This window comes from Aulonocara sp. 'chitande type north' Nkhata Bay, linkage group LG23 (assembly GCF_057382095.1).
Source record: "Aulonocara sp. 'chitande type north' Nkhata Bay isolate Kocher_YH1m ecotype deep benthic linkage group LG23, A_spYH_male_GT1.1, whole genome shotgun sequence".
Lineage (NCBI taxonomy): Eukaryota > Metazoa > Chordata > Actinopteri > Cichliformes > Cichlidae > Aulonocara > Aulonocara sp. 'chitande type north' Nkhata Bay.
In genome coordinates, this window is record NC_141365.1 from 2,916,724 (window position 1) to 2,929,626 (window position 12,903).

At 42.3% G+C, this 12,903-nt stretch overlaps 1 protein-coding gene across 1 annotated transcript; it reads right to left on the reverse strand.

Annotated features, from left to right (window-relative positions):
• Positions 1 to 138: 138 nt before the first annotated feature.
• On the reverse strand, positions 139 to 10,507 carry cope (COPI coat complex subunit epsilon). Its single transcript, XM_086282343.1, has 11 exons — positions 10,364 to 10,507; positions 9,253 to 9,420; positions 9,037 to 9,099; positions 8,843 to 8,943; positions 6,490 to 6,642; positions 5,961 to 6,014; positions 4,063 to 4,144; positions 3,613 to 3,768; positions 2,130 to 2,198; positions 701 to 775; positions 139 to 475 (listed from the first exon to the last, which is right to left on the reverse strand). The coding sequence occupies exons 2-11, from the start codon at positions 9,352 to 9,354 to the stop codon at positions 422 to 424; spliced, it is 909 nt and encodes a 302-aa protein (XP_086138469.1). The 5' UTR covers positions 9,355 to 9,420; positions 10,364 to 10,507; the 3' UTR covers positions 139 to 421.
• Positions 10,508 to 12,903: the final 2,396 nt, after the last annotated feature.

Sequence of the window (12,903 nt, forward strand, 5' to 3'; positions counted from 1 at the left end):
TACCGCTCTGTCTTTGTGTTTGAAAGAAAAAAGCGTCATGTGCACGATTTGCATCACAGATAATTCAGAAAGCGCGTTCATGTCTGAATTTCCGGTCTCTAATACATTCAGGCACACAAATCCACACACCATCACACAGCCGGGTCACACGTTTATTATCATTTCAAAGGAATGCTCGCATTACACAGATGTGTTGTAAAACAAATGCAATTTTCAAGAGTGGATAGCAAAAGAAAGATGCGTTGGGCTGTCCCCACAGGGAGTTGTGACATCCAGTGTGGTTTAAATATTACAGCCAAAGTTTCAGAGCAAAAAATACCAAAGCACAGTACACGTTTAAATGAAAGGGAGAAGCTGGGTCTGTGGTGTTAAAGTGAACTCCATCCATTGTTAGAGCGCCTCCTCGGTACGAGCAGATGCTCTACGCTGTAGCTGTGGGAGCGTACTGCATGGCTAGTCTGTCAAACTCGTTCTCCTGCAAGAGAACAAAGAGCAGAGGGAACAGTTCAGCACCACAGGAGCACTGTAACCCACTTTAAGCATGTTTATGTACATCTGCACTCTTATGTAATGACACCAGTGTGGGACAAGGGCTAAAGACCCACAGTGGCTTCGCTCCAAAGGACACCTGGCACTAAAACTTTCATAACATCCATTAAATCGTTATATTTGTCAGAATGCTTAACGACAAGAATGTTACCTTAGCTAAATAGTCTTTGAGGAACGGGTGGGCTCTGTGTGCATCTTTCAGCTGGGAGAGGTATCGACTGGTTACCTGGGGACATCATAAACTCATCAGACATACAGTACCAAAAACAGGTAACGTTGGCCAAAAACAAAGTTTAAAAGTCCACAAAAAGCAGGTTTACAGACGAAAGGTGACACAGGGTTACCAACAGAGAAACAACTTTTCCAAAATGTCTGCAAACAAACTGTAACATGTTACACTGGTAAAGAATATCAGAGTAATGCCATAAAACCTCTAAATGCTCCACCTGTGTACTCCTTTCTATAATACCAGATATTAAGACCCTGTGTTTCGTATAGTTTGCAAATACATTTCCTCACAACTCCAGGAAACCTTGAGTGAGATGTGCTAATCAGCAGTTACTGCAGGTGGAAACAATCTAATGATGACTTGTAGCTTCATGTCAGCAATGTGCTGCTATCTGTCCACAATGCAGGTTATAGGGAACATGCAAACTCACTATTTTTGCAGTCTGAAATATTGAAAATTGACGATATAGTGAAATTCCAAACAGCACAAATTCTATTCAAAGCAAAAAATAAAGAACTGCCAGGTAATATTCAGAGTATGTTTTTTTTTTTGAAAGAAGGAAGTTATAATTTAAGGGGTTTTTGTAACTTCAAAACAATGAAGGTACGTACTACAAGAAAAGGCTTTTGTGTTTCTGTTCAAGGAGTGAAACTATGGAACAAACTGAATATGGAATTAAAGCAATGTCCAAACATAAAACTGTTCAAAAAGAGTTATAAAAATATGATCTTCTCGATCTATAAAGAAAAGGAAAATATTGAAATTAAGTGAATGTCTCTATTTAAAAACAAACAAACAAAAAATTCATGATGTGATATTATAGTATATCAGAAATCTGTTCACTATTTTTATTACAAATTATATCAGTAAGGAAGCTGACTAAATATTCACTGATAATTTATGGGACAGGGGTGGGATTAAATAAGTGTATACTTCTTCCCACTCCCTTTCAACATGTAAATTAATCAGAATGTTTTTTTGTATGTAATTTGTATAGTATATTTTTTTTCTCTCATTTCTTTTCTAAATGTACTTGTATATTGTTCACATGTTGAAATAAATTACCAATCAATCAATCTGTGTGCTCTGAAGTCCTTATAATGTAAGGAAGATAAGTGAGCGTTATCTCATGAACTCTGATCTTCAGATTGTGCAACTCCTCTATGGCAGAAAGGATTTGTCTGGTTCAAAACAAAACAAGAAGTGCATCTTATTTTTAATCCTCGATGTAGGCATGAAGGGTGAGGGGGCAAAGCTGCTTCAAACCTCTTTGAAAGATGGTGACTTAATCTATAGGATATTGATAAAACCAATGGTTAAATCACAGACGGCTTTGGGTTCAAAGTCTCACCTCGGGAGCTTTGCCCAAGTGCTGGGTCAGCACGATGAGGTTGATCAGTGTCTCAGGGTGGCTGCTGTCCTGATAGGGATAAGAGAGAGGAAGACGCTTTACTGTCAGCAGGTTTAAAGTTTCTTACTGAAAGACTCAGATTGACCTGCTGCAGGTCGCAGTGATCCAGTTTAATGTCACCCTGCTTTAAATGAATCACAGCAAAAACATGTGTGCTTACAGCAACATGAACCAATGCTCTCTAAAATCAATACCTGCAAACATGATAAGACCAGACTCACAGCAGGCATCACCAACCAAGGTTATTCCAGGCAAATCGTTAGTATCTGTTAGTTTGGTTAAGATTTCCTAACAGTTTACCTGATGTGTTTATTGAGAATCTGGACTCAAATTAACCCCGAAACTAATACAAGCTAAGCTAAAGCTTAACATTTTAAAACAAAGATGTTAACTCAAGTGAGAAAATACACCCAGGAAACCAAACTGAATCAAAAAGGCAAAATCAAATAAAAACTAATTAGAAAAAACTATAATAACCACTGGCATCAAAGCGATCTGCACTCACAGATGGATTCAAAATGCAGATGACTTTGATTTATAAAGTGACCTGTAGTTTTTATTTACAACAGATTATATTCAATAGTTTAAATAATGAACACGGATAAATAACATTTGTTGACTGGAGGAATAAAAACTACAGTCCAACCAAATCCTGTTAGAGATCAAGTGCAGGAAGTGTGCATGTGCTGCCCCCTGCTGTCACACTCAGATCATTTACTTCTTCAGTTATACACTAAGATGCTTTATTCTTCAGGTCGTCTGGATTCAGCAGTTATAATATGGTTCACACTAAAAAGAACCCCGCCTCCCACCCAAACACACGACCAATCACGTTCACTGAGCGTGACGCAAAATGTAACGCTGCTGTCACAAACAAGAGGATCAGCAACAACTGTCATTTTTATCTGTGTTGAACCACTCACTGGTGGTCAGGATGCACGAACGTGGAGTCAGTGTGAAGAAATTCCCAGGTTTTCTAACTAAACTTGTGTTAAGCAGAATTGATGGTGCGGCAGAAGCGGCGCGTTTGCAGTCCGCTCAGGTCCGAGGACGGCCCGTCTGGCAGCGTACCAACTAAGTTGTACGACCATAAATTATGCTTTAGGAGTTCTTCATCCCCAGAGCAGTGCAGAAAACGAATTAATATGGGGTTCAAAAATAAGCTTCTGTGCAGGCTGTACATGTAACACAAGCATCTGACTGACTATCACACATATTGGCTGAGATCACGACAAGGAGGAAGATGTTCCTTAACATGAGTTTATTCATTACGTAAAAAGTGGCACTACTCTCAGCTCTAAGACCGTGGATCTAAAAGCTGCCTTAGAAACAAGTTAATAAAGCATTAAGTGAATTGTGCATAAATGCAGAGACCAGACAGACACACAAAAACCAAAAAAGCCAACTCCTGTGGTCCTCCAACCTTATCAAGCGCCTCCTGCAGCACTCCTTCAGCCTCCTCCCACTTGTTCTGAGCCATGTAGCAGGCCGCCTGGCCATTGAGGAGCAACAGTGTAGAAGAGTACTTGTCAGACATCTCTTGGAAAATGTAGTAGGCATCCTGCAGCTTCTCTCCACCCTGGAATAACAAACAGACTGTGAGTCAGTGATGATTCTGAAAAGTCAGTCGCAGCTGCTTTATATGCATCGTATTGTTTTTCTAATGAGGACGGGGGTGCAGAGCTCCTGAAGATATGAGCTGTTTAAGAAGCAGAACAGTCCATTCACCACCTGTCACACTCTGGCTAGGTTAGCTTTACACTGCACCAATATTTCCTGCTGCTTCAGTTCGTTTCAATGCAGCTACACCAACTCCTGTATTGTGCACTGAGGGTTAGCACTGAGGGACATTAATGAAGGTTTGTCCCCTCACCACAGCAATGTTAACCCAGGCTGTTGCTAGCTGGGTTAGGGTGGCGTCTTCATCCTGCTCCTGCATCTTCTTCAGTTCTTTCCTATGAAAAAAGAAAATGTGATGAGAGGATTACTGCCCCAATTTACAGTCTGTTTTTGTTAATGCAAGCTTTTCTAATTCACAGAATTAGTAACACACACTGCAGGTCTGCTGAGTTTAACTGTTTGATAGAATGCTGTGCAAAAGTCTTGAGCTCCCCCTCATTTCTCTGTATTATGCTATTATTATTGAAACATGCAAACATACGATAGAAAGTAGCTGCTCTCTTATTTCCCAAGAGGTCACCACAGCGGATGTACGCGCATGCTGATTTTACACACGATGCCCTTTCCTGACGCCACCCTCCCATTTTTATCCGGCACTAGGAGTAGGCTAGCATGTGACCCCTGAGACTGGGTGTGTGTCTGCTGCCATAATCTTGTAATTTCTGTAAGCAGACTTCACGAATAGTTCTCCAGGCTTCTTGAAGGATATTCAAAGCTCGTCTTTGGATGCTGGCCTCCTTTTTTTTTTTGTTCTCTGTCAAGACGATCCCACACTCTGGGGGATTTCATCACACCGGCTGTGTTTGGGATACACTGCACACCCTGCAGAGATAGCTGTGTTTTTGGCTAAACGCTCTTTGAAAATCCCCCAGTCTGTGTAAGACGCTTGTTTGACAAGTTGTTCATTATGTGTAGATACAGCACTGTGTCCTCCTTTTTTAGGCTAAACTCCTTTGACAATGGTCGGGTACAAGAGCTGGATTAACCCTTTAGGACCTACCATAGAACCAAGTCCGCCTGAGCTATCTTTATAGTTTTACATGCTGTAGCGCCATTTTTGGGAGCATTTCAAGTTGCTATACATCAATACAGCGGTTATATCCCAAATTTTAATAATATGTATGCTTTAAGTCCATAGTAACTACATAAATAGCAAAAAAGTGCAATAAACTACAAAAAAGAAAATCATTTTTGGTTCTTTACACATATTTGCAGTCAGAGAAATTTCAGAGGTTTATCCCTCAAAACCGTAAATGCAAAAAAGTTGCACAAAATAGTTTCCAACCACAGGAAATTTATTTTGAGTGTCTTCATAGTTTTATGAAGACACTCGTTTTTATATACTTCTCTCTATACTTTTTATATACTGCAGGGAAAACGAAAATATTATAATGCAAATTTGGAAAAACAAACAAAAAACGGCGTGTGCATCAAAATAAACTGTTTCCAGCAGTGTAAACATGAATTTTAATAACACCAGCATAGCTTTGTAAATGCGCTATAGAAAAAAAACAACGATATTTTCCGCAAAAATGACGTCACTTCTGGTTTCGGGCAGGTGATGGCGGACATCAGATAAATCGCACTGACGTCTATTCCAACGTAGGAAGTGTCATGAACAGCTGATCAGATCGGCAAAGCGTGTTTCTGGAATATTTTGGTTTTGTTGCTGCAAATGCTTTTAAAGAAATTTTTGCAAAGCCATGTGTGGAAGGAAACCGTGACCTCGGACAAGCTGAATGCATAAGATGTAAGTACAACTCTTCTGGTATCATGTGCACAAAAAACGATTGCGCTAGCTTATGTGCTTCCAGTTCTACCAGGCTTTTAAAATAGTTACACAAAACGGAGCGTGCCCACTCCGACCGGCCATAAAGGGTTAAAAATGAGCCAATATCCAGAGAAGAACCTGGAGAACTATTGTTTGACACCGCATCAAAATAAATCATAAGAACGCCTGAAAGCTGGTTGAAGATTTTTGTGCAGAACTGTAGATGTGCGCTTCCAGAAGCTGATCAACCAATTCTAGTGGAAATTCTCTAGTGTCATGTTCATTTTTCTCTTGGATGAAAACACCAGGTAATGTCATACCTCGCCAGGTCAACACGATCCAAGCTCAGAAGCACCTGAATGGTCATGGCCATACTGATGACAAAAACAGAACAACAGTTGGTCAGTTTCATGCAGAGCTCTTTAAACAGCAGGGAGTGAAGATCCCACTGAGTACAGATGACACAGGACACATTTCACGTCCCAAAAACAAATTACGAGGGCTCAGAGTTACAGAGTTCAGACTGTAAACAACCCAGAAATCATCTGTGATATTTAGAAAAACGTCAAACAAAATACATGATTGATGTATATGTAAATGTAGTTCATCTCACACTCCCACATATTAGCTGTGTAGGCACTTGTGCGCATTTGTCAAAGCAGCACAGTGAGTCCAGTAATCATGCAGATGACTGAGCATCTCCATCAAATATTGGTTATGAATAAAAATGAACGTTAAAATTTAAACTGTTCTTGTTTTTGTGGTGATTACTAGTCAAATATGGGGGAAATGTTTGGAGCGGATCATAAATCAAACCTTGTTAAGCTAAAAATTTCACTCCCTTCTTACCACTCGAGGCTTTCTCCTTGGTGCAGAGCCCTGAGGGCAGCATCAGTATTCATCTCGTGGTGATAGATGGAGGCAGCCATGAGTAGGAAGGTGGTGTTGGCAGCATCCACACTCTTTGCCATCTTTTTGTCCAAATCGGCAACGATTACGTCCCTGAACAAAAACAAAGCCTAATTAAAAGCTGTGAAGAAAAAACAACTACCATCTGAAGAGTAAGCTGTTTCCATCTTCTGTCTTCTTCATTCAAATTTGTACATGGACACCTTCCTGAATTCTGTCAGGCTTGTTAAGCAGTAAAACATGAATAAAAACTAAGCAAACGTAACATCACAAAACACAGTTTCCACTGAGAACAGGAAACAGTCTGTAACTATGACTATATGAGAGTGAAATAAACAAAAGTCCCACCATCAATATATATTTTTATACAATCTGTTAACCACAGAGGAACTGAATTATTTATTGTATCTTGTGTGCATTATTAACACAACACTTATTTCTCTTCTTTAGGACACACAGGACATTATTGAACACCTGGAGTTTGGAGTGGCAACAGATATAAGACCTGTTGGTGTTGATCAGGCCTGTATCAAGAACGAATGAAAACCCGGGACCCTCAAACACTCAAGAAGTCTCTGCTGAACCCAAATCTCTGCATTTTAAAAGTCATCGCACATCTAATTCTTCTTCTTCTTTCAGCTGCTCCCTCGGGGATGACACAGTCAATTAACTGCCCATCACACCAACCCTCTGCACAGCTTTTCTCAGAGGTCTTCCTCCTACCATATTACAACATCCTTTGTCCAGTATATCCACTCTCCTCTTCTCTGCACACGCAGACCATTTCTGCTTCGCCTCTTTAACTTTGTCTTCAAAGTCAGAAGCCTGAGCCGTCTGATATACTCATTTTCACAGAGAGAGATCTGCGCATCTTCATTCGGCCTCCAGCTCCATCATTTCGACATCACACATCAGAGCATGTCACTGCCATCATATAAACCTTCCCTTTCAAGCTTGCTGCCATCCTTCTGTCACAAATTGCTCCTAACACTCATATCTACCCACTCTGTCCACTGCCTTGGATGATCGTCCTTTACTACCTCTCCTCCTTGTATTTTCACTCTTACACAGACATGCATCTTTTTTCTGTTGACATTCATTCCTCTTTTCTCTAGCACATATACACACACACCTCCACCTCTCCTCCACCCATTTTCTCCTCCCACTACAGTTCAGAATGTTGTCTGCAATCCTCAGAGTCCACAGAGACTCCTGCCTTACCTCATCCGACAGCCTGTCCATCACCAGCACAAACAAAAAGGTGCTCGGAGCCAGAGCCTGATGTAATCCCACCTCCACCTTGAAACCACCTCTCACTCCTCCCTCACAACAGTCTCGCTGTCGTCATACACCACCCTCAAATAAACTCTTGACACCCTCACACAGCATTGCAGTTCCTCTCTTGGCAACCTTAAATCTGCTTTCCACAGAGCCACACAGACCAGCACATATCGAACTGCTTGTGTGAACTTTAGCCTACTACTGATACAGACTGGAAGGCCACAGTGACAACTAGTATTAACTACAGAAAAATAATACGTTTTATCCATATCCGGGGGCGATCGTGGCTCAAGAGTTGGGAGTTCGCCTTGTAATCGGAAGGTTGCCGGTTCGAGCCCCGGCTTGGACAGTCTCGGTCGTTGTGTCCTTGGGCAAGACGCTTCACCCGTTGCCTACTGGTGGTGGTCAGAGGGCCCGGTGGCGCCAGTGTCCGGCAGCCTCGCCTCTGTCAGTGCGCCCCGGGGCGGCTGTGGCTACAATGTAGCTGCCATCACCAGTGTGTGTGTGTGTGTGTGTGTGTGTGTGTGTGTGTGTGTGTGTGTGTGTGTGTGTGTGTGTGTGTGTGTGTGTGTGTGTGAATGGGTGGATGACTGGATGTAGTGTAAAGCGCTTTGGGGTCCTTAGGGACTAAGTAAAGCGCTATACAGGCCATTTACCATCTACTCTATCGCCAAGTCCTATGTCCCTCCCGTGGCGGACTAGTGTAAGTGGATGTACAAATGGTACGTCTCGATGCATCTCAATCATCCAGGAAAGTAAATCTCCAAAAGTTGATTCTGTTCATCTGGACGTAGCGTTTTGTGGGAGAAACGTTTCGTCACTCATCCAGGTGACTGCTTCAGTGTCAGCTGACTGCAGGTTTCCCCATCTTATAAAGAGTAAATTTGCATAATGACTGAAACCAGCCCACTGAAGGAACAATGGGCTGGGAGGTTTATAAGATGAGTGACGAAACGTTTCTCCCACAAAACGCTACGTCCAGATGAACAGAATCAAGAGGTAAAAATGGTACCTTTTGCTCTCACTCGACAAATACTCTGCAAACATCTTCACAGCCTGCAGCTCGGGGGGAGAGTTGGCCTTGATGTCATCCAGGACAACAGCATACTTCCTCTGCAATAACACAGAAAGTAAGAGGACGGGTCTCATCGACACTCCGTGACAGCGGTGGGTGCGCAGTGACAGAGCTCTGATGGAGACACTCACCTGAGCAATGTACGCTCTATACAAAAACATGTCCCTCTCGATCTCCTTTTCTGGTGACGACGGCTTCAAAGACAAAACACAGGCAGCATTTCAGCACCGAGAGAAGTTTGAGCTAACAGGTTTAGCACTGCTGCTCGCAAACGGGACGCTGGCTCACACAGAGCCGCGGGACAGCTTCGTTTAAACGCATTCAGGTGTTAACTGTTTGTCACCTACCTTCACTTTCTGCGCCTCGTTGATGCACTGCTGATAGCTGCCGATGTAATACGCATTTTTCACATCGAACAGCTCATCAACATCTCCCTGCTGCGCCGCCATGTTGACTACAGAACTTCCTGGACACGTAGCACATATACGTCACCTGCTTACGTTTTGCTCAGGATTCTGGGAGATGGAGTTCAACAACAAACTGCTGAGAGCATAGATTTATGATATATCTCTGTGATACATGCTGAAAATTTGCTGTCTTTAGTCAACTCTTTTTTTTAATGCTCTGGTTATATGTGTTTATATTTTTTTGAATTTTTACATTTCTATTTTGAGGCACTTTGTGATCGTCACTTTCTTACTTTGTTAGGAGTAGTACCCATTTATAGCACAGAAGAGCCCTTCCAGCTCTCCTCTCTTGTCTTACTTCTCTCTTTCACCTTTTCTATCTCTTTGAAGAAGTGAGGCTCCATAAATATTAAAGAGGTAAGTATTACTTCTCAGTTGCAGTGAATTGATAGAAGAAAATAAAGAGAAAACTAGATCAGTAGAAAACTAAACAGAAGAAAGTAGAAGAGAAATAACAAGTTAACATAAACCAGTGACACACTCCGGGGCCTGATCAGCCCTGGCAGGGCCTCCTTGGATGAGGGTGTCTAGTGATAATGGCCAAAACACCCGATGAATCCAAGGTCCACTACTGACAATGTGTCCCAAATTTTAATATGATAATCTAGATCAGATCTCTAATCCCTAAACCTAACCAAGGAAGGTAAAAAATGGCAGATTAGCCTGGGTAAAAGACCGAAACACCCTGTGAAGTTGAGGCACACAACGATGTGTGCCGCTGGTAAAGTTTCTGGGCTGCCTTTCCTCATAACAGCCATCCCTCAAGACTTTCTCCATTTGAAGCAATGCATTACCAGGGATTGTAACATCTAGTCCTTTTACTGTACCCATTTATATGCGCCTTTACTTATTTCAATGTGATTTATTCTTGTGCATTTAGACAAAAGTGATTATTCTGCTTTAGTTCTGCTTGACGTATCTGCAGCCTCTGACACCAGTAATCATGGGAGGGGTTGGTATTTCTGGTTCAAATGGTTCTCATCATACTTACCTGTTTGACCTCATCGGCCCCCCTCACACGTGGGGTTCCTCAGGGCTCAATCCTTGGTGCAGTTTTCTTTCCTGGGCATTCTGCTAAACAGCTTCAAAGGCACTTCCTAGAATTTCTTTGCTGATGACACACAGCTGTATTTTTCTGTCAAGACAAACAACCTCTCCTCAGTGAATGCTCCACTGAGATTAAAAACTTCTGTTGTGCTAAAACTGAGGTTTTTATTAGTTCGGGCCTGAAGACATCTCTAAGCAGGTCAGTTATTACACCAGCCTGCTCTCAGGCAACATCAAATCATGTATTAAGGCCGTTGGTATTATTTATGAACAGCAAGTTTGAATCTCAGAGCTCAGCCAGTCGTGTTTCTTTCATTTAAGAAACATCTCAAAAATCAAACCTTCGCTGAAACCCAACAGTTTGCCACTTTTAGTGCACACTTGCATTTTCTGCTCGGACGCCTCCCTTGACTGTGTTCATGGTCCAGAACGCAGCAGTGAGGCTCCTTACATGAAGGTGCTCGCACATCACCCCTATTCTTGCTTCCCGCCTCAGTTTCCAGTGATTTTCAGAATTTGTTTAAAGATTTCTGAAAATCAGCCCTACATAGCCAGGCTCCTGTCTATTAGGGGTGCAATGATACTCGTATCGATATTGAACCGTTTGATACAGTGCTTCCGGTTCAGTAAATGGTAAATGGCCTGCATTTGTATAGCGCTTTTCTAGTCCCTAAGGACCCCAAAGCGCTTCACACTACATTCACACACTGGTGATGGCAGCTACATTGTAGCCACAGCTGCCCTGGGGCGCACTGACAGAGGCGAGGCTGCCGGACACTGGCGCCACCGGGCCCTCTGACCACCACCAGTAGGCAAACGTGGGGTTAGTATCTTGCCCAAGGATATTTGGCATGCAGTCAGGATCGAACCACCGACCTTCTGATTAGTGGCTGACCTGCTCTGCCACCTGAGCTACAGCCACCCTACACCACGCATATGTATCGAACAATACAACATTTGTAATTTATTTGATCAACTTTCCTTCTGACGATGCTGTCTGTGTTGAGCGCTCAGTGAATCTGCGTTCGACTACTCCGCCTAGGCTGCACTGTCGAGCGCAGATCCAATGAGCGCTCAACACAGACAGCATCGTCAGAAGGAAGAGCGCAGGGCAAGCTAGCAAGACAGAAGCTAAGCTCTCCTTGCAACATGGCAAATTGAACCTCCCCCACCCTCATTCAGATCTGGTCTTTGGAACTATTTTGGTTTTCATGTGACGTATGACCCTGAAGGTAAGCGCGTCATGGACTAAAGTAAAACAGTATGTTGGATGTGCCACGCAATGCTCAATTACATGGGTGGGAGCTAGTGTGTTAGCGCAGTTAGCTTGTTAACGTGTTGCCGTCCAGCCCCATGCACGGGGCGATCCGCGGTAGCTCTTTAACGGAGATTTGCCGTGTTGTGGCGTTAACGTCATTTCAGATTAACGCTGACAGCACTAGTGGGAACACAACGAATATGACTGCACATTTACTCCGACAGCATCCTAGTGCAAAGACAAGTGGAAGCAGACAAAAACAACAAGCAGCATGCTACAAACTTTACCTGAGTCATTTAGACAGCCGTTAGCACAGGATTCTCCTTATGGGGACCTGATATGTTTAATATGCTGCTGAGAATATAGCCCAGAAGAAGCGGATAGTAGAGCTTTTATTTTGAAAGAGCCATTTCTCTGTAATAAACTCTCTTTTCCAAAGATGAGTGATTCCTCCATCAGATTTATTTTTTATTACTTTGTTGTTTCAGCAACATTAAATTTAAAAACTGTACTTTTGAGTTAAAATATATATTTATAATTTTAATAAATGACAAATTAAAAAGGCACGAACATTTTTTGTATCGAAAAAATATCGAACCGAACCGTGAATTTTGTGTATTGTTGCACCCCTAGTGTCTATATATGAGACCTTACAACAGCAGTCAGCCTCTCAAGTCTTCTGATCAGGGTCTTTTAACTGTTTCATGCACCTATTTTAAATCCAGAGACAATCACGCTTTTAAAGTCATAACTCCTAAGCTTTGGCTTCAGGTCAGCTGAATCTGTGGTTTGTTTTAAATGACTGCTGAAGAGTCATTTTTACAGGCTAGGATTAGCCCTTGTTCTTCTAATGTGCATATCTCACTGTGTGTTTCCATGTTTAAATATGAACACTTATCACTGTGTGATTTTATCCAAACTGTTAAGCACTTTGTAAATGTGTGTTTTAGAAAGTGCTATACAAATACTCATTCTTCTGCTTATAATTATTACTTATTATAAATGGGCATCAGTATTGTTTTAAAACCCTGCTGTACAACAAACAGCATGTAAGCTGAAGGCTGTGTAAAAATGGAGAACTCTCAGCCCCAACTATATGGATGACAGACTGCCCGACAGGACACAGTCTGTGAGATTGGGCAGTGCTCTGCCTGGTTTGGTGATGTGCAGGGCTCCACAGGGGATCGTGCTTTCTCCATTCCTGTTTACCTCGCACACCTCAGATT